The following is a 27,356-nucleotide window of genomic DNA, read 5'->3' on the forward strand; positions in this document are numbered from 1 at the left end:
AGCGGTCCACATGGAGAAGAGCCATTAAGCAGACCCAGGCTTGTGTCAACAGTGTGCACGGGCCATTACCATTTCAGTGTCCTCTCTCAGGAATGTACTGTACCACTGGCACAGACATCCGTCTGACACACTGATGTCAAATCAGTCTGAAAAGTAAAGCACCATTTTATTTTCAGGCTCATTTTTCAAGCAATATTTTGATGTTTGACATATCAATTTTACATCACCTACAGCTAGTCACTCTGTTATTTTTGTCAAATTAGGGCCGAAATATTATTCTGCCACAGTTAAAAACACTTCCCAAGGCTGTTTTGTTCACATGTTGGTTAGAGTAGATCATATTGTGAAGACTGTGCTTGTTTCAGTTAATGCTGAAAATAGTGACCTCCCGCAACTCACCATCTGTCACATGCTTGCTGGGTTTTGGACGTAGATAGGTTGTCCCATGAGGTGTTACAGATTCAAACTGCCTATAAAAAGTAGCTCTGTTGAATAGCTGTAAATGAGCTAAAAACAACCAAACAACATGTCAATTACAAATTTTAGTATAAGTTACTGAGAACTGTCTTTCCCCCCATAACTTATATGATTTTTATTTGGCTTTGGTATCAAGTTTCTTATGACCTGATGCTCCTGAGGCTTAACTGTAACAGGCAACATTCTGCAAAACAACCATGTCATTGGTTGAGCATGGTCTGTATACATTGTTGTCAGTCTAGGGCTTTGCTTCTGTAGTCATATGGCGGCCTTGGACTAGAAGGTCAAACCCTTTACTGTAACCCAGTACTGTAAAAGGCTTGACCCAGCAGACAGACACTTTAATCTTTAAGAGTCTAGGTCAAGGCAGGGTTAGGGGGCGTTTATGAGTATACATTTAAACACCACTTTCAGACTCCAGTGTTTGCCATGTTTAATAGACTGTCAGAGGTCAGCATTAGAGCTGCTGTCAGTCCTGTAGCGGGACATGCGTGTGATGTTTCTGTGCTTTGTGATCACAGGGTAGGAGGGGGGGGGGGGGATTGATAGATGAGAGGATGGTGAGACGGAGAAGATAAGCTCTTCCATCTACACTCTACTGGGAAGAGAAGGGGGGCGGGGAATGGTAGCCGATGTTGTGTAACAGCCTCCAGGTCATTGGGCTTCTTTTAACCATCACAATGATCCAAATATGTCATCATATCATGTGTGTGTGTGTGTGTTTATGCATATGTGTATCACACCACATCCATAGATTCACTGTTAAGCTATACCACAGTGCCTGGATACACCACTGTGTGACATGTGAGCATGTGCGTCCTCGTAGCCCATTGCTTTGTGAAGGTTGCCGCTGCAAGTAGAACAGTTGCATAACAACGGTTAAAATCACTATGGCAACAGCAGCTTTTGCCAGGAATGAAATAGTGCCGTAGATTTTTGGGCCACTAGAGTCACACCCCTGTTCATCAAAATATTAATATACTTTCTGTCACTACTGTGTTCATTCATTGGTCAACTTAGTTGATCACTGGCTTTCATGTTAAATACGGGCACCTTGACCTTACCAGCAGTACATCAACGTTAATAAAGATAATCATGGTGCTCATGATACAACATAAATTTTATTGTATGCTCACTCGTCTTTATTTTCACCATCAACTAATTTATTTATCTCTCAGCAGGCCACTTAAAATTTGCAACAAACTGAGGATTATTGAAAAACATGAAGAACTGGGCAGCTAACTTTTCCACAGCTCTGTCCTGTGCAAATGTGTGTTTCTCCTCCACACCTCCACTTTCCTTTTGGCTATTTGATGTTTATAGGACTTGTCCTCGACTCTCTCAAATAGAGAGATATGACATGACACACTAACATCAGTGAAAAAACACTGCAAAGCTTTCTATTTTTGCATCTGTGTTTGCATTTTTGGTTGTGTGTGTCTGTGAGTTTGTGTGTGTCTGTGCAACTGTGTGTGTGTGTGTGTGTGTGTGTGTGTGTGTGTGTGTGTGTGTGTGTGTGTGTGTGTGTCTCATATCAAATGTAAATCCTTGCATCTATTTTTAATTTTCTCACCCTGTGAATGATTGCATGTAATCCTAACAGATGCTACATAACTTAAGCTTAATTCCACTTGCATAAACTCGCCCACATATGGTTATACGCTCATACACACGTCAACAACAACGGTTCAGAAATGAAATTGGTGAACACAACCAAACTGATCCATGTGGTCTGCAGACTAACTGTCCAGTGACTCCTATATGTGATCTCCAGCACCATGACTCACTGCGTCCTTTCACTGCCGTCTGAGAATTGCTCCATTGTCTGTCATACAATTTAGCGTACAAGCATGCAGTGGACGCTGCTGCCTCAGGCTGTGACAGCAGAGTGGGGGGTTGAAATCAGTCAGAGCGTTGTGGCCAAGGTATGCTTGTGCTTATCTGTTTCCATCTATATTTAGGAGGAAGCACAAATCAGTCTGTGTGTAACATTTTCATGCAAACATACTGTAAATGTTCTTAAAAACCTTATCTGAATATCTTACAGATAATCCAGCTGCATACGATTTAAATTTGGCTTAATTTGACCAAAAGACACCAAACCTACTGCTTCCACTTTAAACAACTGGAATTTGATTAAAATATATGTTTATTGAATAGAGTGAATGAATGACAAATTGATCAGTGGAATATGAAAATAAAAATGAGGTTGTAAAATGAATTTAAATTTAGCGATCATTATGATTTCCCACAGCTCAGGGAGATTCAAATGTGTGTGTTTTGTCCAACCAACAGTCCAAACCCCAAAGATATTCAATTCACTTTCATATATAACAAAGAAAAGCAGCAAATCTTCACATTTGAGAAGCTGGAACCAGAAAATTTCTGGTAAATTTCAATTCATCAACCAATCATTGCAGCTCTATAGAAGATTCACCTCAACATAAAGATAGAAAGTGAGAGCTGCACAAATCAGGAATATGGCCAAGACTGTTTTGACAGGTGTTAAATTAAGCTCGCACGATGAGCTCTGCACAGGCAGTTACATAAACGGGTCAATAATGTAATGAGGGAGAGACGACAGACAGAGTGAATGAAATGCCTTTCTACTCTCTCTCTCTCTCTCGCTTGTGAAGATTATGTCGAGAAAAAAAAAAAGAAAACTCCTGTGATAAACGATGATGATGGTTGTGGGGATTAATCTTAAATCCTTATATGATTTGATTAGAGTTCAGCCTGTGAAGTTTTTCAGGTCAGTTTGGAGGCGATTAGGCAGCTGCGCTTCATTTTAAAGATGGTGTGATGAGAAGACAGAGACACAGCGGGAATGTATGCTGCAGATAAATCCATAACAATGCCTTTGAGTGACAGCTGTGTGTGAATACTGCTGGCTTGGTTACTCCCTGTCACAGCTGTTCTCTGTGTGTCTGGTTTGATGTACAGAGGCAATAAAAAGTCTGACAATATTTAATCAAAGAAGATTTGATGTGGCATTTTTCACATTGTTGACACACTTTGACATTAAAAAGAAAACTTTTTAATGTCAAAGTAAAAACAGATGTCGACAAATTGATTTAAAAAAAAAAGTAATTACATTATATAAAAGTGAGATCTGGTTTTGACATTAAAGGGTCTTTTTCTGTTGATCAAATTGACTTTAATTCAATTTTGTACAGTGAAATGTGGAAACGTCCAATGGGACTGTGATTTATTCTACTTGTCTTGTTTGTCTGTTGCACAAATGATGTTTTTTTATTTTACAAAGAAATTTGGAATTGAATTGTCACTGAATTTTATCACTTCATCCTCAGCTCAAAGTCATTTCCTGAGCTCTCAGACATCACTTAAAGGCCCACTATTAAGGGAAATCGAGTTTTCTTCCATTTCCACACAAATACAGTAGGAATAGACATCGCATGTATTCATTTTTCAAAGGTTGTATTTTTAAGTTCAGCTCTCATTTGCTGCCCTGATTAAACAACCACTGACATGTTTCCAATCAGGCCAATCTGCCACACTTCACATGAATTAATTATAAACTTTAATCTCATGTTAAGACAAAACATTACATAAAGAAGAATGATAAGAGACTTACGATGATTCTAAGAACGATTTACTGAATAATCTGAGCAAATATTACAACATGACATAACAGGAACCAATGATTATTTATCACTGGAAGATCAAATCATGCACTAACTCCATTCCCATCTAAATCATTCAATTCATAAAATCCCTACTTTCTGCTGCCCAACCACGTCAATAAAAACAGGATCCAGGTCTAGTAGGTTTCGACCACTAAACGGAAATAAAACGACTACTTATGAAAACGTCGGATGACGACATCAGCGCATGGAGGCTCTGACTTCTCGTCCAGCCCCTGAGCGATAGAGAGAAAACAAGCCAAGACGTAATTAGAGCGTTACATAACGGTGCCAGTGACACTGTCCGCCAGGCGCTGGGCCTCGAGCCGGCCTGAGGCTCCTGTTGTACCCACACCGGTCCAGTCTGTCAAACTCATTTACGCTGACCTCTTAATTACTATAATGAACTATCAGAGGCAGAGATTAACACTAAACACACTCTTTATTCAAGCTCGCCCATGAAGGTCAAATGAAGGAAGGACTTCCTGCCCTATCAAATCAGTCCCTGGGTGTTACTCTGGCTCGCGTTACACTGCCAGCCCTCGATTGGATTAGTTGGGGATTACAGCAGTTTGGCCTTTGAGTTGAAAAACAGATAAATATTGCGAATACATAAAACCATTGTGGATCACTTTGATAATAAGTGGTAAGACCTGGTGTTATAACAAATGTATTATACATTTACAACTGAGGATTACAATTTATCTCTATCTCTCTATTTCTCATGGACAAGACTCTATCTTCAGTGGCAGGTTTACATAACGCTTTCATATACATATGCAGCACTTATGTGAGTGTATAATGTGTGTTAATGAGCGTTCCCAGCTGGCAAACAGCTCAGGACAGATGTAACCCTGAGAGCTCTGATGGACAGGAATGTGACGTGATTATCTGGGAGTTTTAAAACACAAACACACACACACATCTATAAGTAAATCTGTGCATACATACAGTACATAAGTTTCTCACTGAATGGCACCTTATCAGAGTTAAACAAAAACAACAAAGATAAGCATGTGATTGGATGAAGCACGAAGATTTGTAATTCTCAGACGGAAACTGATGAAGTGCTGCTGACGTGACTCATTGAGCCTTTTGTTTAATTTCTTGTGTTTTCAAGCTTCTATTCACAACCCTTGCCATTTTATTGCATTGGCCATCCATTATCTGCGGATAAAACTGCCCACTGACTGACTGACTAAAACTCGTACATGCATGCCTCCACACCCGCAGGAGCACTTCACTGTTTACATTCACTCATCTCTAAAAATAAGTGGGAAAAAGTCTGACTCATCTGGAACAGACGCAAGTTAGCTGACTAGCCGTGTCCTAACATCACTGTGCATTCCAGTTCACATATCAGCTTCCCACAACTCGGGCAGACTGCATGTCTGTGTCACTCTGCACATTACTATGTGGAGGCATATGTGTGTAGTTTGTGTAGGTGAAGATCAGTATGGTGCTTTTTTTATGAAAATGAGGTGAGAACACATTTGGTGGAGTACGATGTTTTGTGATGTATTTCATGACAGCAGCAGTATGTGGACAGATGCGGTAGCTAGAGGTTAAAACGTCAGTTGAGTTTGTTTCTGCTTCAAGGATCTTATTTCTAGAAATAGAGCTTGTGATTAAAGATGGCTTGTTGCTGGTTTTCATAGAGTAAGAACTCATTAAGACTCACAGTAGTCATATAAATACTTTCAGCCACTAACAATGGTAAGAAAGGAGTCTTATTCAGTTTAATTTCATCTTTAATCACAATTTCAGTCTCACATTCATCTGCTAGTGGCCTTACTAAGCTCAGTTAAACTATATTTCAACAATGTCTTTCAAACTGAGGTTTCCCTATTATTTACTATTCATATATAGTTAAGAGATGGCCTGAACATGGGATAACAAGACTAAGAGTCTACAGTCACGCTAGCAGCTCTGCTGTACTTTTCAGCTAGCAACACTAATATGCTGGTTCTAAGCAGGTGTAACGTTGACCATGTTCAATCAATGTTGCAGGTGCTAGGTAACAATAATCTGCACAAAAGAACGAAAAAGTACCAGCACATTGCTGTCTTGTTCCCATGTCCACGTAGAAATAAAGAAGAACTGGGAACAAGACAGCAGTGTTGGGGTACTTCTATGTCTCATGTTTACCATGTTCACCATCTTAGTTTAGCATGATAGCATGCCAACATTAGCTAATTAGAACTTAACACAAAGTACAGCTGAGGTTAATGACTATCAGTAGATTTGCAGGTATTTGGTCATAAACCAATATATTGTACAAAATCTAATTTTGATCTGATGATGGTACTGGGTGAAGTTAAAGGATCACCACTGCAATTCATCCTAAGGGGGACATGAATGTGTACTAAATTTAAAGTCAACCCACCCAATTGTTGTCATTGGTGGCACTAGAGGAAAAGTCAGGAGATCCCCAAAGTCATTAGGAGACATAACTGACAGTACCAAATTGTGTGAAAACTCATCTGTGGAGCTATCACTGGATAAGTGTAAAGTTTGACCTGCTGGTGGCACGAGATGAAAAGTCAGAGGATCACAAAAGTCATTGGGATTCATCCAATGAGCACCATGACTGTCTGTACAAAGTTTCACAGTAATCCATCCAAGAGTTCTTGGGATATTTCAGTCTAGACTAGAGCAGTGGACTGACCGACATTGCCGTCCTGAAAGCCAAGTTTTAAGTGCGGCTAAAAAGCTTCCGTATAACAAGGTTCCTACCGTTGTATTTTAGCCCTGTAGTTAAAATTAAATTAATAAAACAGTTTTTCAGACATTTTGAAGACATTCTCAGAGTTTCGTTCGTCATGCAAAGTGTAAATTACACATTACATTTTCTTTTAGTCAAAAACAAAGAATTATCACTTGATTTAATTATAATGGATCAGGGAACCTTGCTCCAATCAGGTCACCTTCACAGAATAACACACACACACACACACTTACTGTAAAGTGATGAACAGTACCAATGTTCTTTTGCTCAGAGTTTCATAACATTGTACTGCAGTAAAATCACTTAATAATTACCTTCTCATAAATTGTTGTCTTTTGGCATTAAAAAAATCAACAAATATGAACAGTGATTAATCTCATCTGTAAGACTGTGATCATATATCAGGATGATAGGAAGGTTTTCTGTCAGTATTTCACAGGAAAAATAATAGGATATTTCAGAGTTAGCTAAAGAAATAAAATAAGTATGATAACATTTTATATAAAGGGCTTATATAAAGGAAATGCTGATTTTTCGGGGCACAGACAGAATAGGTAATCCACAATGGGTTTTTCTTTTTGAGAGCACACCACCTGAGCCTGAGGCATAATGTGTCTTTGTTAGTCCCCATGCAAATGAGAATGTAAATACTGCGGTCCAGGTCTATTTCCATGGTTCAAGGTTCCATGTATTGAGCTTAGACTGAAACACGGGTGTGTTTACGTAATTAAAGGTTGCAGACAGACACAATGTCCTCTACAGGTAGTGTAGGTGAGGGGAATGATGACTAAGATATCAAAAAAGTGGTTCCGCATTCATGTTTCATTTGCATTTGGATTTTTCTTACGTCTAAAGAAATAATAAATATTTGTTTGTGTATTGCCACCGGGACTGATTGTGCATGCTGGAATATTATCTTTTTGAGATCGTTCAAGCACTGCAGATTCAAAAACTTACTATCTCAATAAAAATGTAAATCAATACATGAATGTGATTCATCCAGACACAAATTTCCACACAGTAATTATAACTTCTGTTTAGTATATCAGAGCCAGAGTTTACAACAATTTCTTTATGACTGACAAGAAAAATTGTACTCTAGATCTTGAATAAACAGGCTATTCAAAATGTGTGGAGAAGCAGAGACTGGAGGGGGCCTGTGTGGTATTTGCTTGTCCTCACAGCTCTGTGTTCATTATGTAACTACATGAACAAATATCTCTTTATCTGAGGGCAGATGAGCAGGCTCTCAACCATCCTCCTCTACCTCTGCATGTTTGTGTGTTTTCTGCTGAAAAACGTATCTACTGATAGATGACAGTATAGGTTCAGGGACTTGAGAGTGATCAAAACTACAGATGGCAGAGAACTCTAATCATTATTGTGCTGCTGTTGTTGTTTCATTATCATCATGGGTCAGTGGTTAATTGTGCCACCAGTGCTGTGCAACCAAAGGTGCTCAGCGTCACTCGATACCACAATCACTGACCCAGCATCTGACAACCGCTACGCAGAGCGATTAAATCTGCTCACTATACACAAACACCTTGTTTTAGCCTCTCTTCACTGAATTGGCACCATTTGAATCTAATTTGCTTTTCTTTGTTTTCATCTGAAAGAATTCCACTTAACATTATGTGATCCATGATCACACACACACACACACACAGAAGATGGCCTCACATCACCACTTGAACAACACTGAGCCCTAGTGGTGATAATAATAATCCTATAAAGATTTTTTACAGTAAAATATTTTTTTCATGCTGGTGTTGTGCAGCAGCCAAAGTGTTTCTATGGACTGATTCCAAGTGAAAATAATCATTACTTAATTTGTGAGCGACAACATGTGTGCAACCCTGGGACTTGTTTGAAAAAGAAAGAAAAAGTCAAACAGTTTCAGTCAAATAAACAGGAAATGGAAGCATCAAAGCTCTTTAACAGTACAGTCAAAATGACACGTACATCCTGTGTTCTGTAGTTGAAGTGAGACGGTGTGGGTTTGATGAGTGGTTTGTCTGCAGGTGTGCAACTATTCTTACTAGCATACCCAATTCTTGGTAATCACCACTATACCTCTGTCATGCAACCCTGCTAACCAGTGACATGGTAGCAGCATATTCACCGTTATTTACAAACAATCCAAGAACAATGAGTGAATCAGTCATCCATCAGTTTGTTTTTTAGCTGCAGTATTCTACAATATCAGCCAATAAAGACTGATATGTGTTTATGCTCCTGCTGCCCCCACAGTTACATATAGACAGACAGATAATCGTTACTGAGGAAACCAAATATATGTGATATTTGTTAGTTGTCATTGTCTCTAACTCTCTCAGACTGAGATTAACAGGTGTGATTTACAATACCTGAGTTAATGTACAATTTATCTGACTGAGAAATTAGATGTGTGCTTTTGACTGAGGGAGTACTTTAAAAAAAAAAACAGCAGCTGCTGAGATCATCATGAGAGCTGGAGTTGTGTGAATTTTTAACAGAGAGTGTTAAAATCTGTTTGATTTTTTAATGTCAGAAAAGTTCACTTAAGATCTGAAGAGCTTATTCAGGAAGTCTGAGTTTTAGTGCTGCTGTTTGTCAAAATGATACAAGATGACTGAACCGAGTATTTGTTTAGTCAAAGCTTTTATTTGAACGTCTTCTACCATTAGTACTTTTATCAACCCATTTCAAATCATCACAGTGTTAAATTATTGTTACACAAGCAGGGAATTCTGTTCATTTCAAACTTGTTTACAAGAGGCTTTGGTTTCATTCATTAACTGCAAAACACATACGCCTCACAGTTTTTAAAAGTTGTCATGTTTGAATATTTGTGCGCTTTGTTATGAGTGTTATAATGTGTATTTTAACAAAGCACTGTGTTCCTATAGCTCTGTTAGTGATGCACAAGTTTGAATATAAAATCTACTTCATTAAAAAAAAAAGTTCAGCTTAGACTCAGTTGCATTGTTTACCAGTTTATTAGTTTTGTTGGTCTTTCACAAGCTTATTTATTTTGTAACAAATCTTTTAAAAGTTCTACAAATGTGAATTTAATGTCTGCAGAGGTCTGAGGAATACTATTGACTTTTTTTAGTGTTGTTGATGATGTCAGTCTTGCAGTTTTATTCTAATGCCCTAGATAATTGTTTTTAATACATGCATGACACTCAAAAATGTATGTGTTAATTATCATTAACGACATCTAATTCAGTCAAGTAAAAGGCAGAAAATTTTAAGGCAGAGTTTGAATCATCTATCTCTTGCAGGATTTTCAGACTTCAAAAGAACACTTCTCAGTTACCTTCATCCAGCATTTGACCCTGCTTTAGATACTGATCATGGATACATAGTATTGATCCATAGATGTCTCAAGAGAGTATTGATCCATCAGTGCATCCAGGATCCATAGCTCGTAGATATTCGTCTCAGGGTGAGGGGTCAAACATGCAGGAGTGTGTACTGCTCTGGAATAGGGCGCCCTCTGCAGGATGGGAGAGCTCTGTGTTACAGACGTTCAATTACAAATATTAACCTCTGAAATTAGGCATTTTCTGAGTTGACAGGTTCTTTGTGTCACCTTCAGTAAGGTGTGTGTGTGTGTGTGTGTGTGTGTGTGTGTGTGTGTGTGTGTGTGTGTGTGTGTGTGTGCGTGTGTGTGTGTGTGTGTGTGTGCGTGTGTGTGTGTGTGCGTGTGTGTGTGTGTGAGTGAGAGAGAGAAGTGACGTGTGTTAGCAGCCTGTCTGGTGACGTGTCTTTGCTGCTCTCTCTTTCCTCACGGAGCGGCTGTATGGAGCCACACTGACTCCACTGAGCAGTCAAACTGGTACCAGTAACACGGCAGCAGTCAGCCTAAGGACACCATGGGGAGTACGTGAGAGTCTTCATTTGTATACACGTGTCGAGGGACTAAATCACTAGCTGTGCTTTTAATCTACGGAGCAAAACTGGACATGAAGCGCTTCTCGTTAGCAAGCTAATCAGCTAACCTTGGGTCGGTTAGGTGGCAAGTTGAGCTAGCCTATAACGGGAGCTAATTTGAAGTTTTTAGTCAAATTCAGTCTCGCTGGGATTAACGAATATTACTGAATTCGTTTTTTACGTCAAAGGGGATTTCCAACGTCTCATGCATGTGTTTTTGTTTTTAACGAGGCGTGAAAGCTTCCTGTTTTGAAATGATCGTTCACTCGTTTTCTGATTGAATGCTAGTTAGCAACACGCTAACGTTAGATAGCTGCAAGAACTGCTCATCTTAAACGTGAAGACAGCTTTTATTTGGTTTGTTCTCGCTTTTTAAGTTAATGCTTTGATAGATTTTGCAATGTCAAATTGACTAGTCGGGTACCTGAAGAGAATTCAGTGGCATATGTTGAATCACTTGCTGTCAAAGTCAATTTCAGTGATTGACAGAGCTGATCAACACAGAGACAAAACATCCCGCAACCGCAAATGATTTAACAGTAATACATAGGGTGTGAGCTGTTGTCAGTCCGGTTCAAGTATATATATTCATGTATACAGTAATATCTGGGAAAATGCCCTTCTTTTTACAGCACAGTTGACCAGACTGCCATGTTTAGCTTTGCTGGCAGCTGTTTAGCTGATGGTTAGTGATGACGTAGCATCTAAGATAACCGAAAACTCAAGATTTCTCAGATAGTTTTGCATACTGCAGGGAGTACTATGGAGAGTAAAAACGATTTTACTTTGGTGTTTTTAACCTGCTCATCTCTTTTCTGCAGTTAAATTTTTGGAGGTCATCAAGCCGTTCTGTGCGGTCCTGCCAGAAATTCAGAAACCAGAGAGAAAGGTATGTTACACACAGATCTGCATTGTGGATCCACTGTGCATGTACATCTAGATAGATATAAATAACATTTTCTCTTTTTTCTAATCCTCACAGATTCAGTTTAGGGAAAAAGTACTATGGACTGCCATCACACTGTTCATCTTTCTGGTCTGCTGCCAGGTTAGTACCTGTTGATGAGAACCCATTATGGCAAATCTATGAAATAATCATATGTCATCTGATCTTTGTTGTAATATCTTCAGCATTTATGTTGTAACACTGTTGTAAAAAAAATTTTTCTTCATACAGATCCCACTCTTTGGTATCATGTCATCAGATTCAGCAGATCCCTTCTACTGGATGAGAGTAATCCTGGCTTCCAACAGAGGTGCTTGAGTTGAACATGTTAAATGAGCTATCACACCCTTAATCACAGAGTTATTTCATGCCTTGTGCAGCACTAGCAAATAGAAATAATCTCATTCCAGGGTTGTTATCAGGTGTGACATAATCACATTATCACATGTGATAAGTCAAAGGTCAACAGTCGTAGACCCTGCATTGTTTTTGCTGTTGTTGTTGTAGTAACTGACTGTGACATGAATGCTGTCCACTTTGTTCTCCAGGTACTCTGATGGAGCTGGGTATCTCACCCATTGTCACCTCAGGCCTGATCATGCAGTTGCTAGCTGGTGCCAAGATCATTGAGGTGGGAGACACTCCCAAAGACAGAGCTCTCTTCAATGGAGCTCAGAAGTGTAGGTCTTATTATTCACTACATTTGCTATTTTTAAAACTGACGCGTAGCTTTCAAAGCCTTGAAGATTTCTTCTACTTTGAAGATTGCACAGTCACAACACTGTTCATTTGGCAGATACATCCCCTGCGCAGCAGCTTTCCTTAAAAGATTGCCAATTGCAAATCTTTTTTTTCTGTCTTTTTGCAGTGTTTGGAATGATCATCACCATTGGACAGGCCATTGTATATGTTATGACTGGCATGTATGGAGACCCCTCAGAGATGGGTGCTGGGATATGCTTGCTCATCATCATCCAGGTTAATAAAAACTTCAACAGCTGCTCTTTAGCCTAAGCTTTTGAAATATTTGCATCAGGAAATTTTTTCTTAAATTAGTGCTTTGGCTCTTCTGCCCTGACTGGTAAAGAAACATTTCAGTAAAACACAATTCTGTCAGTCAATTTACAGTCTTTCCAGTAGTATGTCCTCGATCTGGTTTTAAAGGTGTTGCATGTATAGAATTAGTTCAATATATATCATGGTTGCTGCCTTGTGCAATGTTTTAATTTTTTGTCTTTGTCACATTTTTTGTTACAAGCAGACAAATTGAGATCAGGTGAAAAGACGTCAGAAGGTCACTGTAGATTGTGACACCATAATAAATGTAAATCAAATGTTAGAAGCATTTTAAATTGGCTAAGCATGTCATAATGTTTGGTGTACATATGTGGAAAGCTAGTTGTCCACCTGAATCGGCTCATTTAAACCTCCTGTCTGTTTTCTCCAGCTTTTTGTTGCAGGTCTGATTGTCTTGCTGCTGGACGAGCTGCTCCAGAAGGGCTATGGTCTGGGCTCTGGTATCTCTCTCTTCATTGCAACCAACATCTGTGAGACTATCGTCTGGAAGGCCTTCAGCCCCACCACCGTCAACACTGGCAGAGGTGAGGGCACTGCCATTGAATACATTTTGAAGCGATGTTAACGCTCCATCTGTTTTTTTTTGCAACAAGTGACCCTGTGATTCTTGTGGTTTCTTCAGGTACTGAGTTTGAGGGAGCTATCATTGCTCTCTTTCATCTGCTGGCCACCCGCACAGACAAGGTGCGCGCCCTGCGAGAAGCCTTCTACAGACAGAACCTTCCCAACCTCATGAACCTCATTGCCACCGTCTTTGTGTTTGCAGTCGTCATATACTTCCAGGTGAGCTGGCAACACCAACTGAATGCAGTCGCAGTGACTCCACTGCTGTTTTTATTGCAGTGAAGTAATTTGATCAAAGTATTTGGAATGCACACCAGCTCTACGTTGTAGAAAGACAACGTAGATGTTCTCAGTAATATTTTGCTGTCTTAAAAAATACAGTAGATGGTCTGCTATTAAACACTCATGAACTTTGTTACTTTACCAGGGCTTCAGGGTGGATCTGCCCATCAAGTCAGCACGCTACCGTGGTCAATACAACACCTACCCCATCAAACTGTTCTACACCTCCAACATCCCCATCATCCTTCAGTCTGCCCTGGTCTCCAATCTCTACGTCATTTCCCAGATGCTCTCAACACGTTTCAGCGGCAACTTCCTGGTCAACCTCCTGGGAACCTGGTCTGTAAGTATATAATGGGTGCTTTGTCTCAAACACATCAAGTCTCATTGAAACAAGAGTAGGAGACTGTAAATAAAAGAGGGGGTCCAATCAGGTTCTGTCTCACTTGCACTCAAGTAAAACAAACTTTATCTCACTAACAAAATCTTTTTGTTCAGGACACCTCAAGCGGTGGACCAGCTCGGGCATACCCAGTGGGTGGTCTCTGCTACTACCTTTCTCCTCCAGAGTCATTTGGTTCTGTCCTGGATGACCCAGTTCACGCCGTTATCTACATCGTCTTCATGCTCGGCTCATGTGCCTTCTTCTCCAAGACCTGGATTGAAGTCTCAGGATCCTCTGCCAAAGATGTATGTCTTTGTTTGCGCATGTGTGAACAACTTCTCTGTTGTCAGAGTCCCATAGTAAATTGTCTACTTACATATATTGCCCTGTGTGTCTCAGGTGGCGAAGCAGCTGAAGGAACAGCAGATGGTAATGAGGGGACACAGAGAGACCTCTATGGTGCATGAGCTCAACAGGTACAAAGCAACCTTGGAGAACAACTCCCAAGTTTTTTGATGTTGGCTACTCGTAGCATAAAAAAAACGTTTTACAGAATATTTATTGATTATTTCTATACTATTTGCAGGTACATCCCCACAGCTGCTGCCTTTGGTGGCCTCTGTATAGGAGGGCTGTCTGTCATGGCTGACTTCCTGGGAGCCATTGGTTCGGGTACGGGAATCCTCTTGGCTGTGACCATCATCTACCAGTACTTTGAGATCTTCGTGAAGGAGCAGAGCGAAGTGGGCAGCATGGGAGCACTGCTCTTCTAGAAAATGCCAACCTTGCGACACACGTCAGACACAGAGCATCCACCTTTCATAAATCTTGTTATGTTTTGCATTTTTTTGCAATCCGCACAATCAGTACATTTTGCAGCTGGGATAGGTAATTTTGCTCTGCCACCTTTGTTTTCCACCATATCTCTTTTGCATGTCAATGCAGAGAAAACTGTTTTGGTTACTTCCAGGGTTGAGCATAGTATTGTGTCTCTTCAGTCCTTTTATTCCTATAGCTATTACCCATCTCTCTGCAGGCTGCCTAAGTCCCCACTGACTGTCTTATCAGCTGAAGAATGCCTAAATGCACTTAGGTGTGAGAGGTGCTGTCTTTGACTTACCTCAGGTGTTTCTCACTGCAGCATGTTCAAGAAACACTAAGACAGCAACGTGTTATTTTGAACTGAAAGCACTGTGCCTGGACATTTTGGGGGAGTTGAAAGAAAGCCATGTCATGTTCATCACAGGTAGAGATCATGCGAGAGATTTCTAGTGGCCTACAGTAGGATGTGGAAAGTATAAATAAAATATGCTTGTACTCCTGGTAAGACCTCTGGTAATCTCCGACAAGCTGTTGGTGGGTTTTCATTTATCTTTATTTTGATATTTTAAATGATGGACTGTGTTTATATTCACTTTGGTCTTATGTAGGGCAGAGTTTGTCCTATGTCTCTGGGTCCTAAAGTGTTTGTCTGTGTCGTCATGCTCTTTTATTCCCAGACTGAATTGCTGCACAAAACTGCCGAGGTGGTCGGCATGAGGGTGGGTTTGATAGGGACGAAAAGGGGTTTCATTTAGGTTTTTACTTTATGTAACAGACATAATTATGTTATTAAAAAACAGGATTTTTTTTTTCCAACACACTTGGAAATTGTGTCATTTATGTTGTCTTGCAATGCTTTGTCCTGGCATGTCCTGTGAAGACATCTATTTTACCGTCAACTGTGATAATGGATGTGTTGTAGTCTCATATCAACAAAATGGTTCTAATGCAGGTTATTTATACTCTAAGCTTGATAAAGGTTTTTGACTCTAAAGAGCAGAAAGACTGCAAAACATTCACAGCAACAAGCTTTGATATTATCAACCTGTCAAGGCCCGGTTTCTCAAAAGCATCTAAAGCAAAGGTGATCTCAGTCCGTAGACTAACAGTGGACTGGTGCAACAGAGTGGATGCTTTGTCATTAACTGTTACATTTAGGAGAAGTTTAAACCATGAAACCAACTGTGGATGTGTTAACAGATTTGTGGTTTAAGCTCTGCTCTGCTGTGTTTTTTCCTGGTTGCTGTGCTGTGTATGAATCAGCTACCTGCCACTAGAGGGCACTGTATGAGCTTTAATCATACAGTATGAGTTAAAGCTGAACATGCTGCACACAACTGTAAAAGAGTATACTATATACTATATATACTATAAGTAGTATAAGGGGAGACTTTGCTCATAAGTTCAATTTAATATTTCTAAAAGTCAGTCATTTTAACAATGGAAGACATTATGAAGTGAACTCTCTTGTAAGTGTGATATTGTGTAACATACTTCAAATGTGTCACATCTGCCTCAGTTATTAACTAACACTAACCATAAGTCCATAGAGGGTAACTGATTATCTAAAGCTATATTGATCAATTCACAGCAACTATCAGTTACCTAGTAAACCATTATCACCAGCAACCTTTCTACAATGCCTTCAAGACTGAACAGTCCAGTTACCTATGACTGAATATGTGATCTGAAAGACAAACAATCATCAGACAATATGAGGTAGTGCATTACTGGGTATTTAATTGGGTGGCAAGCAACAATACATTCAAAGATCTCAATTTACATTTTTAATTCGCCCCCAAATCATTTTTCATTCTCTCAGCTTTTTATGTTTTTCACTGTGAGATTAACAAGATTTATTAATGGATTAAATCCAGTCCCTTAATATCAAATTACTTCAAGGCTGTTATACGTGGTTATAAAAATATAATTTAGTTATATAGTTTAAGTTTTAATTTATTGTATAAAACGTATAATTTATTCTTTAAAAAAGTCTTTAATTATAAATAATATATCTTTTAATTTAAACTTTATTTGTCATAACATAGTCCAAATGTTCATGTTAATGAAACTGTAATCAAGTCTTGTAACAGTACAAAATAGACTGAAAAGGACAATAATTTATTAAATAATAATGATAATAGTACAATATAATGATATATTAAAAAATAAATAAACAAAGGCAATTCTATATGTATTCAAAATTCTAATAATAATAATAGATTGCACATAAAATTTGTTTCGAAGGCATTTTAGAGAGTTCAAAAAATATGAAATCACGAAGGACCAGAGAAAATAACCGTAAGTTCTTTGTAAAACGACATGTGTGAATAAAAAAAAAAACTTAGCGATTATAATCATCACACTAACAGTAAAAATCAGTTTTAGTATCTTTACATTCAAATTATATTATAACATCTTTAACAAAGTTTAAAATGATGTTTATGATAGAAGAGACTAAAACTGACAAACATTTGGCAACAAAGTTACAATTTGAAAAAAGATGAGTGAGTGGTTGTTGTTGGGTTTTTTTTGTTTTTGTTTTTTTTACAAGAAGCACATATAGCATCTACATCAGCAAAACGTGAAACATTAACTATAAATTTTTAATTATTTTAAACGAAGAGTTGACGTCATCACTGTGCGCCCACATGTGGACAGGTCAGACGGGGCTATCGGACGCCGGGTCGCTTTATCAAATGAAATCTATGCAGTTGTTGAGTAATTTCTCTCAGACTGGTCATCTTTCACCACAGAGGACGAGGCTCGACTGACGCAAACACCGGCAGACATGTCGTACTGCAGGCAAGAGGGTAATTTTTATCTTATTTTCATTCATTTTAATTGACAATGTCATCGAGCGAGCCACATGCTAGGCTAACTTCGTAGAAACAGCGTTAACTTACAGCCGGGGAGCTAACAGGTGAGCTAATCCTCCAGCAATAGTAAGACTGTAGGTTTATATTAGTTTCAGCCACAGTAGTAGTTTAATATACTGATTACTGCAGTCATTTGACATGCAAGTCACTAATCGGGAGAGCTGTCAGTGCTTCCTCAGGGGTCACTGTGAACCAAACAGCACAGTAATAACGTGTTTGTTGTAGAAATGGAAGAATCATCCTACCTCAAGTTTGACAGTGATCCTGTTTTTCTGTGTTTTTTTCTGATTAAAGGTAAAGATCGCATTATCTTCGTGACCAAAGAAGACCATGAGACACCCAGCAACGCGGAGCTGATTGCAGATGATCCCAACGATCCTTATGAGGAGCAAGGTTATTAGTAAACTAGTCACCGAGCCTAGTGGTTCCCAACTTGGGGTTCGGGACCCCCACAAGTGGTCGCTGGATTAAACAAAGGGGTCGCGAGATAATAGGACAGGATAGGATACAGAAAAAAAAACATATTTTAGACATAAATTGAATGATAATAACATGATGATAAAGTGAATATCTTTGGGTTTGGGCTAGACATCTGAAGATGTAACCTTGGACTGTGGGGACCTTTAACAGATATTTTCACTATTTTCTGACATTTTGTAGAAAAAACGATTAACTGATGAATCAAAACAATGATGGGTAACTTAACTGTTGACAATGCAACATGTGACATGGGGTCCCGGGTAAACTTTGCTTTATTTTAAGGGGTTACAAGCCACAAAGGTTGGGAACCACTGATCTAGCCCATGGAGAACTGCTGGACCTGACTGACAGACATCCTTTAAGGCTGTCAGCAGTTTAGTATTGCGTTTCTGTGAAGTTTGGGGACTTGATTAAGTAATTGGCAACTATTCTGATTATCGAATAATCATTTTACTAATTTTTAAGGAAAATTGCCTTTGCTTTTTGCAGATTCTTAAATGTGAGGTTTTGATGATTTTTGGTGTCATACATGACAGTAAACTGAATATTTTTGGGGTTTTGGCCTGCTGATCAGACAAAACATTTGAAGGCATCACTTCGAGTTATTGGAACGGGCAGTTTTTGTTGTTTTCTGACATTTTATATACAAAACAACTGAGAAAAGAATCTGCAGTAACCTGTAAACACAGTATCCTATTTCATCAGGCAACAACTGTTCTCACAGTACTGATGTCTTAACTGATCTTCATGTGTAAAATTGAAAACTGCCCCCTTAACTTATGAAGGTAATAAGTTGTCTGGCCTCCTGTTTCTTTAGGTCTGATCCTGCCTAATGGAGACATCAACTGGAACTGCCCGTGCCTGGGCGGCATGGCCAGCGGCCCGTGTGGCTCTCAGTTCAAGGAGGCCTTTTCCTGCTTCCACTATAGTAAAGAAGAGGTGAAGGGCTCCGAGTGCATCGACAACTTCCGTAACATGCAAGAGTGTATGCAGAGGTACCCTGAGCTCTATCCTCAGGAGGAAGATAAAGAAAGCTCCACCCAGGCAGAGTCCAACGCTGGCGCAGACTCTGCCGCCCCAACTGAGGGCTCTGCCTTATCCCCAGAAACTGACTCTAATCCAGCCGCTTCAACCGTCTCATCTGATAACACCTCACCTACAGACAACCAGTCTGCCAGCTAAAGTCAATCAGTCTTCGTCCACAGGCTCTTGTTCTCTGTTTGCAAGCACTGCCCAGCATAAATGACTCTCCACTGGCCCATTGTCTCTTCTCGGGTTTAAGCCAACAGAGAAGGCTTTGACTGACACAGCTGTGACACTCACGGGGAGTATTTACAGGCCATCAGAGAAGGACTTTGTGAATGCAGAGAAACGTAGCATATGTACTAAAGTATACGCTGCTTTATTTGCAAAGAAATATATGATTTAATGACGGCAGGCCAAGTTATTTGCTGCAGGGACGTTAGTTGAAAGACTTTATATGCAATAGAAAATTAATTTGCTGTGTGCTGTCACGTTTCCAATCAGAAGAGTTGTGTATTGACCTATGATGTGTGTTGTTGTTTTTAATGTGACCGGTCAGGATATACTCTTATCACTTAATTATCGGTTATTATTGATAATTAAAACAGCAATCATTAGATTTTTTTGATTTGAGCAATGTTGTTCTGCTTTTCATAGGAATTTGCCTTGACTCAAGACAGTTTTCATTCTTGAACAGTTCCCTTTGCTTTCCTTCTCTTGAGGGACCAAAAGACAGGTAACTGGTGAGGAAACGAGGCTAATTTAGCACTGTTACAGTTTATGTGCATTGGACATTACATTTGATATTCACACAGATTCTTGTAATAGCGTGTGTTCACAGGGTTTCCGTCTATATCTGCTGCCGTATGAACAACGCAATTCATTTTTTTTGACACTGTATCTGGCCTCGACCAAAGTGGTTTGTCCAGTTTAACTATCTCTGCATAAATGTCCTTGTCTTTGTCTCAGCACTGTTTAGAGTCTCCAGTTGGATGCTACAGTCACCATTTAATGTCATACAGGCCTTAAAGGACTTGATGATAATTCTCAAACATGTTCAGATTAAAATGATTGTGGAACAATTTAAACTTCCATTTTCTTTTTGTCCTTCTAAAGGCAAAGCACAACACCCTCTTATGTCAATGATTTTCTGTTTGCACATGGTGAATCTGAAAAGTTTTATGTAAGCTTGTACTTCCAGATTTACTAATTGAGGAAACAAGGCAGACATACTGTGTATGTCATGTTATGGATACTTGACTGTGTGTATCAAGACAGAACAGCACTATCATATTCACAGCCTTCACTTATCGCATACTGCTTGTATATTATTATGGTTAGGGTTTCATAGCACTTTACTGTATCCAAATGATAAAGGTTTAGCTTTATAAAATGTACTAATTATTATTTATAAGAAAAGTTATAAATCATTAAGAGCTAAAGGTTTTTCTGGTATACAGTACCAGTCAAAAGTTTGGACACTTTCCCATTCACTTATGAGAAAGTGTGTCCAGACTTTGTACTGAACATATTAATGATATATGACCAACTTCATCTTCTGTATTTTGCTCTTTGCTAATACAAAAGCACTTGGATTGGAATTTCAATACAGGTATTTTACCAACTTGTAGATGATTAAATGTGACCAGCCAAACATTCATTTCAGTCTTTATTTCTTGTCATACACCCACACATTGTGTGCAAAATTTTTAGAGTGGTCATGAGTTTATCTCTCTGATAGTTTCCCTCTTGATGACACAGCATGTTGTCCAGTGATTTTCAGTCCCTTTTCTGAATTGTTTACTGACTCATACATTTCCTTGTGAAATCCTCCCCTGAAAGTGTGTCCCTGCCTTTTTGGACCATATGGATCATGGACATCCATTTCTGAGGCCCTCTGATATAAGTAGACCCAGTCGGGGTGTCCAGGGAACCACCACGCTCTGCATGGTGACCAGCAAACGACCTGTCCCAGCCTCTTCTGGGCCTGCTAGCAGGTACTCCATACCTGGGGGGGGGAAAGATATTGTAAATTGATTTGATATAATAAGAAATCTGTTGTTTTGAGCTTGATATTTTCAAAAGTGTGTCATTAATCAGTCAACTTAAACATCATGTGCAAGTACAAATAGTTACTATTCCTACCGGGGTTTAGGATTGGACAGGTGCAGCCGCGGCTGGTCCAGGACAGAGGATAGATACTGATTGTCCCCAAGTACAGTGCCACCTGGCCTGATCGCAGGACCTTGTGCACTTTGACCTGCACTTCTGCATGGCTGCCTTTGTCATGAGCAGACAGCACACTGGCCTTGATCACTGTGGGCCACACAGACAGATCAATCCACAGTTAGCATAACCTGAGATGATTTTTTAAAGCATCAGTCAAAATAAAGATTGATAACAGTGAGAATTGCTTACCATAGTCATGTTTGGTCTTACAGAGGTCAGACATACTTCTCAGCTTTTTCTCCTTACAGCTGCACTTTCCTGTGTATAGACATTGGGATATGCTCTGATTTACTTGTAGTCACATTTTTGGTCTCAATTACACTGTATGAAACCATTTTAAGCCTTGCCATGCAGATGAACATCAACACAGCATTACTTCAAAGAAAGTTGTAACACCCACCTGTATAATGCAGAGCAGAGACTGCGAGCTCTTTTGACCACTGCACGTCTTCTTCAGTTGTGAACATGTGATCCAGATCAGGGATTTTTCCACCGATGGGCACATTGAACACCTGATTATTTGAGTAGCTGCAAAGGCGCAATTGAAAACCATCAAGTCAAGGTTGTTGTTGTTAACAATTAACCCCATCAAATTAAATTTTAGCTTCCTAGGTATTGCGTAATGACCATGGACTAAGCATACATAGGCTAACCTGTCCACACACTGCCCAGTGGTTGGATCACAGCTGTGAGGGCAGACACAGGGTTTGCAACCCTCCACTCCGAAGCCCCAGTGTCCAGGCAGGCAGTGACTGCAGGTTGTGCCCCCTACACCAGATTTACAGTTGCACTGCCCACTCCGAGGGTGGCACCAGGGTCCCTCCTCTCCAGGACGAGGAGGCAAAGAGCCCTGTGGATCACACCAGCAGCCTGAGAACCAGAGACACAGACACAGTTCTGTATGCTGTTGAAACCTTTAGTTTTGCTCTTCTTTTACTGCCAAGTTATAAATTACAAACATGCAGGCAGATGGAGCTATAAGAACATATGTTTCTCATTCATTTCATTCACAAACGTGTGTTACTTTGAATTAATTCCCTTTAGATCAAATCAATCATTAAAAGTCCCTTATTTTGCTTTTCTGATCGGATGAAAAACATCACATCTGAATGAGTGACGACCCTGTGCTTTGTCTCTTACGTGTGCAGGCGTGGGGGGAACTGAGAGGTAAGGATGGGTGACGGTGGTAGCCATGGCGACATCGCTGGCACCTGCGCCCCACAGTGTTGTGCCTGCAGTCGTCACAAACACCACCGCTGGTGCCACCGGAGGAAAGCCATGCCCGCTGGGAGAAGTGACAACTATCTGCGTGACCGTGGCACTCGCACTCTGATGTCACAGAGTTGTGTGATGTCATAGCAATGGAAGAGATGAGAGAGACAAAGTGAGGATACCAGGATGAGTCTATAGCCTACTTGTGGATATACTGTAGTCAAAATACATTTCAGCCTGTGCTGACATTGAAAATGAAGCATCATGAAAGCTCAATATTACGAAATAGTACTTGAAAGCATTTTTCATCTAGAAACCTAAACACAAGTTGACTTAGTTCTCCCTAAAGCTCCACTATACGGAGCTTTATTTAAACTTTATTTAAATCAAAGTAGACACCCACACATCTGCTCTGTTGCTCCCTTTACATCAGTGGTTCACATAGTGGGGTCTGGGGACCCCTAGGGGTCCTTGGGGGGGTTTCAGGGGGTCCCCAGCAAAAAGGGGAATAATTTATTTTCACTATAATTTCATCCATAAGTAACACAATGACAGAATGTGTGACTATTTTGGTCATGGGTTTCATACGCTTTCTGTAATAAAACATCTAAATGCAAAAATCTTATCAAATGGGGGTCTGTGGTCTAGTTTGTGTCAGTTTACAAATTAGGGATCAAATAAGGGGTCCTTGACGTGAAAAACTTTGAGAACCACTGCTCTTCACTATCAAATCTCTTCTCTGGCTCGTCTGTCATGTGATCCTGTTGGTTGTCACTTACTCTGGCAAGGATTGGGATCCCCGCTGCTGCCATTGGCGGGCCTCCAGGGACGATCATTGTAAAGCGAGGCACACTTCTCACAGTGATCCCCTGCTGTGTGGTGAGTACACAGACACCTACCAGACACCTGGAAGACACATCTGGCACTGCTCAGTAACTTCACCTACACTCGCAGATATAACAGACAACTGCTGTCTAGAGACAGCTATAAAATAGATCCAGGCAGGTGGTGTAAGGAATAAATCAAGCAATTTAAAGACCTTTAACCAACGATTTTCAGTAAATACATTTTACATCTGGACCTAACATCCTGACACATGTGTTCTACAAGACCGTAATAGAACACAGGCCGATGTGAAAACTGACAGATGCACTTCCTCTCACAGTCTCTTTATTTTTTTATCACTGCCTGTTCTTTCACTTTGACACACACCTGCATACACAGGAACAGACACTCACCATGTTACTGTCCTGTCTTGTGTCCTGGCTGCTGTTGTGTTGTACACAATGTTCAGCATGTCCATGGCACAGACATGTCCCTCTGGCCAGTAAAGTATAAATAGCATAAGGTGCTGAGGCTGAGCTTTCTGTGGTGGATGTGGAGGTCAGAGCTGAGACTGTGGTGTTTGTTGCTTCTTTTGAGGAGTTCAGAGGTGTAGGACAGGTCTGAGCTTTAAGCAGTCTGATGCGGAGGTTAGTGAGGGTCAGGCGGGCGAGGGCCTCTGGACCATAGGGGTCCACTGTGATAGCACTGCTGGGGTCTAGTGTCCGTAATATTACCTGAGAGAAGAAACAAAGCACTAATCAGCACTAAATCAAATACTTTAGATCAGCTAAATGATAATATGTTATATTTTTTTGCGTATTCTCCTACCTCCCCACCACTGCAGGGTGTTGCACTGGTATAACGGGATGTACACAAAGAGCCCGGCTGACTAAAATCATCAGTCAACCCAAACTCCATGCTGCAGTTGTGTGCAAAGACCTTGAGAGCTTCCCAGGTCTTTCCAAAGTCAGCTGAACGTTCAACAACCATGGCAGCAGGCCGGGGTGACCTGAACACCAAAACCACATGAGACAGATAGAACTGTGTTTCCAGGTCCAAACGGATCTCATCCTGCTGCTCCTCCAAGGCGCTACCTGCACCTGATGCCCACCAGGTATCTGGATGCAAGAAAGGGTCATCGGCCATGTGAGCAGGTGGGTGGCTGTCCTCAGGGCAGAGGTGGGGTGTCACAGGAGGGTGGGGGCAAGTGATGTGGTGGAGGGAGCTGTTCCCACAGCAGCCTGAGAGGGTGATGAGGGTCCTGCCGACAGCCAGGTTCCCTATGGGTGGACTACAGGCATGGTCCACACATCTGGAATCTGACACAGAGGATGATGGAGAGTCAGTGAAAGTTTTATGATAAGACTCACAGAAGAGGAAAAATTATTATTTGAAGAAAATGAGGGCTTTTTTCTAGATCAGTGCTTTTATATTTGGTGACAGAAAAGCCTTCAAAAAAAGAACAAGCACTGACATCATGGACAAAACCAAGGTCCTCTTCATTTTTTTCCCCATGAATATTTAATTTGCCTGACCATTATGCCCCTGCTGTTTGCTCTGATGTGACACAGAATCCTCCCCTTTCCCCCACTGGACAGCATTAAGACTCTCAGGTTACTTGTAATGGCAGCCACACTATCAAATTTATCAGCACCAGGTATGATCTTTACTTTTAAGACACAAACCAGAAGATAAAATGTCCTCTGCAACTGAGGAACCATGTAAGACATTATCATCTAATCAATGTCATGGAAATTTAAAGCAGTTCAGTCACCATAATAGTCTTCACAACATATCCTTAAAACGACGTGAAAGCGGAGAATGCAAGTTTAACCACAATGACGCAACTGACTCAGAGCTGATGACGCAACTCACCTGCTCCGCTCCGCGTCACAAACAAAAATAGCCAACTGAGCGCCACAAGCATCTGATGTCCACCTTTCCCAAGCATGCTAGACGCTCTCATCCTTGTTTCTCTTGTGTTTACAACATGCGCGGTGCGATAAACGCCTTCCAGCAGAAATGTGGCCCAACATTATGTGTAGCCTGTCTAACGGACAAGCGCATCTCTCTGCCAATTACGCAATGCGCAAATCGTCCGGATGAATCCAGGAGTATTTTTCCGATTTCTTGCAGGACTACTGCTGATGTTTATAGGATCCTTAGTGACAGAAGTGGATTGTGCGCCTCAGGTGCAGCAAGAGAAGGATGCTTTTTAGCCCGAAGCTCCACATTTGACTCAACAACGAAATGTTACTAATTTCCATTTGATAGAAGATGTTTGTCTTCATCCATTTTGCGCTAGAAGAAGACTGTCCGTTTCTATGCTAATTAATTCATGTAAATATTTCCATTAATTCGCAGCCAACCAGATAGCTCCGTGTCCCAGTCAGGTCCAGCGCTCTATCCGTTTACGCACAGCAGAGCCGTGTGCGCTCTATTTATCCGCGGTCCCCCCCGCCCACACACATACACACACTTTGAGGACGCTGTACTGCAACAACGACTGAGAGAGAAGAGGAGAAACACTAAACCAAAACTACTCTGGATTGAGGCGGTGTGTTTTTCCCCCCACTCTGACCGACCTTCATCCACTGGGATTCGGCGAAATATCGTGCGCAGTTGAGTACAGACTTGTGACTTGCACTAGCTCGTCAACACGGTTAATGTGAACCAGCCGCGCAGCGCATACCAACTAAACCAGATCCCTCCACTAACCACTAACCTGGGCCTCGTAATAGAACAAGGAAATTAGTTTATCTGCTTCTGTCCTCCTGTTTTTTTAGCTGCAGTAATTCCAAGTTACAGGTCTCTTTGAAGTCTAGTAGGAAGAAATCTGAGAAGGGAGACAAAAATAGTCCTGAGTGCAGTTATTTGCAGCTTGATGGCGCATTGTGGCACCAAAAGAATCTGACAGCCTGGAGTTTCATGCAAATGACTTGGACAAGAAAAAGGCCTTTCTCCCATCTGTCTGCCTGACTGGAGAGATTACTCTGCCATTCTTCATTATACCACTGGACAATAAACACATGGTCTGATACATGACAGCCCTTCTTTTTAAGTTCTTTTAATCACACACATGTCAGGAAACCTATGCTGAGCTTGATGTATTTTCCCTCCCTGGCACACACACTCTCTGAATTTGAAGAATAAACACCATGTCTCTCCAGTTTTATGGCTCAACTGAAAATACAGGGGGCTCAGAAAATTGGAGTAGATGCACAGAATTGGATTGGTTTCTATAAATGTCTTTAACGTCACACAGATTGTTTACAGACTCGCTGTTTGCTTTTCCCCAGAGTGGAGAGCAAAAACAGAATTTAAAGAGAGGCATATGGGCCAGAGATGAGGGTGATGTGTGTGTGCTGACAGAAAATATGATGTGATGTTGTTTTAGAGCCAGCCAGCAGTGGTCACTTAGTCAGAATTTTGTCCATCTGTGTTGATATTAAACGTACCATGCTGCAAAAGTTTTTATTCCCTTTTCCACATTCTCTCACGTCATATATCACTCCATCTCTATCTGCTGGACATTCGTCTTTGTTGGCCTCTTGCTGGTGTTTCCTTTCATCTCTTTTTCCCTCTTCTCCCGTAACACCAGTCAGTGTCTGGCAGGCCTCTATATAATAAAACTCTGCAGGGTCCCCCACATATTCATGCATCTCACAGTTTCTCCTGTCATCTCACTCCAGTGGTGCAGTATACGCTAAGAATAGCTTTCTGGGAGATTAGAGTAATGCCATTTATGAGGGATTAGCTGTTATCTGGTACTGTTAGTGGCATACAGACATTGTTTCTGGCTGATTTGGAGTCAGTTCTGACTTGTGGGTCCCACAGAAATTAGGTTTTCTCACAAGTTGCA

General features: G+C 40.6%; 3 protein-coding genes across 5 annotated transcripts; 2 read left to right on the forward strand and 1 right to left on the reverse strand.

Annotated features, from left to right (window-relative positions):
• Nucleotides 1-10,572: 10,572 nt before the first annotated feature.
• On the forward strand, nt 10,573-15,664 carry LOC122981057 (protein transport protein Sec61 subunit alpha-like 1). The gene is made up of 12 exons (XM_044349563.1): nt 10,573-10,719; nt 11,592-11,659; nt 11,753-11,818; nt 11,948-12,026; nt 12,265-12,396; nt 12,585-12,694; nt 13,164-13,317; nt 13,416-13,576; nt 13,785-13,982; nt 14,138-14,329; nt 14,424-14,500; nt 14,611-15,664. The coding sequence occupies exons 1-12, from the start codon at nt 10,713-10,715 to the stop codon at nt 14,795-14,797; spliced, it is 1,431 nt and encodes a 476-aa protein (XP_044205498.1). The 5' UTR covers nt 10,573-10,712; the 3' UTR covers nt 14,798-15,664.
• Nucleotides 15,665-17,476: 1,812 nt separating this feature from the next.
• chchd4a (coiled-coil-helix-coiled-coil-helix domain containing 4a) lies at nt 17,477-20,316 on the forward strand. The gene is made up of 3 exons (XM_044349659.1): nt 17,477-17,659; nt 18,020-18,118; nt 19,023-20,316. The coding sequence occupies exons 1-3, from the start codon at nt 17,638-17,640 to the stop codon at nt 19,385-19,387; spliced, it is 486 nt and encodes a 161-aa protein (XP_044205594.1). The 5' UTR covers nt 17,477-17,637; the 3' UTR covers nt 19,388-20,316.
• A 568-nt stretch (nt 20,317-20,884) lies between these two features.
• si:dkey-202e22.2 (netrin-4) lies at nt 20,885-26,438 on the reverse strand. Of its 3 annotated transcripts, none has more exons than XM_044349658.1 (10): nt 26,220-26,438; nt 24,323-24,813; nt 23,908-24,228; nt 23,449-23,575; nt 22,598-22,786; nt 22,111-22,327; nt 21,858-21,985; nt 21,647-21,715; nt 21,374-21,544; nt 20,885-21,236 (listed from the first exon to the last, which is right to left on the reverse strand). In XM_044349658.1, the coding sequence occupies exons 2-10, from the start codon at nt 24,638-24,640 to the stop codon at nt 21,100-21,102; spliced, it is 1,677 nt and encodes a 558-aa protein (XP_044205593.1). In that variant the 5' UTR covers nt 24,641-24,813; nt 26,220-26,438; the 3' UTR covers nt 20,885-21,099. The 3 variants fall into 3 exon arrangements, with proteins under 3 accessions (XP_044205593.1, XP_044205592.1, XP_044205591.1); XM_044349657.1 differs by lacking the exon at nt 26,220-26,438 and adding an exon at nt 26,080-26,190; XM_044349656.1 differs by lacking the exon at nt 26,220-26,438 and adding an exon at nt 25,370-26,073.
• Between the last annotated feature and the right edge of the window lie 918 nt (nt 26,439-27,356).

This window comes from Thunnus albacares, chromosome 4 (assembly GCF_914725855.1).
Source record: "Thunnus albacares chromosome 4, fThuAlb1.1, whole genome shotgun sequence".
Classification (NCBI taxonomy): domain Eukaryota; kingdom Metazoa; phylum Chordata; class Actinopteri; order Scombriformes; family Scombridae; genus Thunnus; species Thunnus albacares.

Bases quoted from the DNA above. Each gene is read 5' to 3' on its own strand.
- si:dkey-202e22.2 (XM_044349656.1), bottom strand. From the start codon at position 25,460: ATGAGAGCGTCTAGCATGCTTGGGAAAGGTGGACATCAGATGCTTGTG. The intron at 21,986-22,110 runs GTTAGCCTATGT...GCGCCTTTGCAG, and splicing joins ACTGGGCAGTGTGTGGACAG to CTACTCAAATAATCAGGTGT. The intron at 21,716-21,857 runs GTGGGTGTTACA...GTCTATACACAG, and splicing joins CTCTGCTCTGCATTATACAG to GAAAGTGCAGCTGTAAGGAG.
- chchd4a (XM_044349659.1), top strand. From the start codon at position 17,638: ATGTCGTACTGCAGGCAAGAGG. The intron at 17,660-18,019 runs GTAATTTTTATC...TTCTGATTAAAG, and splicing joins GTCGTACTGCAGGCAAGAGG to GTAAAGATCGCATTATCTTC. The intron at 18,119-19,022 runs GTTATTAGTAAA...CTGTTTCTTTAG, and splicing joins CGATCCTTATGAGGAGCAAG to GTCTGATCCTGCCTAATGGA.
- LOC122981057 (XM_044349563.1), top strand. The intron at 12,397-12,584 runs GTAGGTCTTATT...GTCTTTTTGCAG, and splicing joins CTTCAATGGAGCTCAGAAGT to TGTTTGGAATGATCATCACC. The intron at 13,318-13,415 runs GTGAGGGCACTG...TGGTTTCTTCAG, and splicing joins CACCGTCAACACTGGCAGAG to GTACTGAGTTTGAGGGAGCT.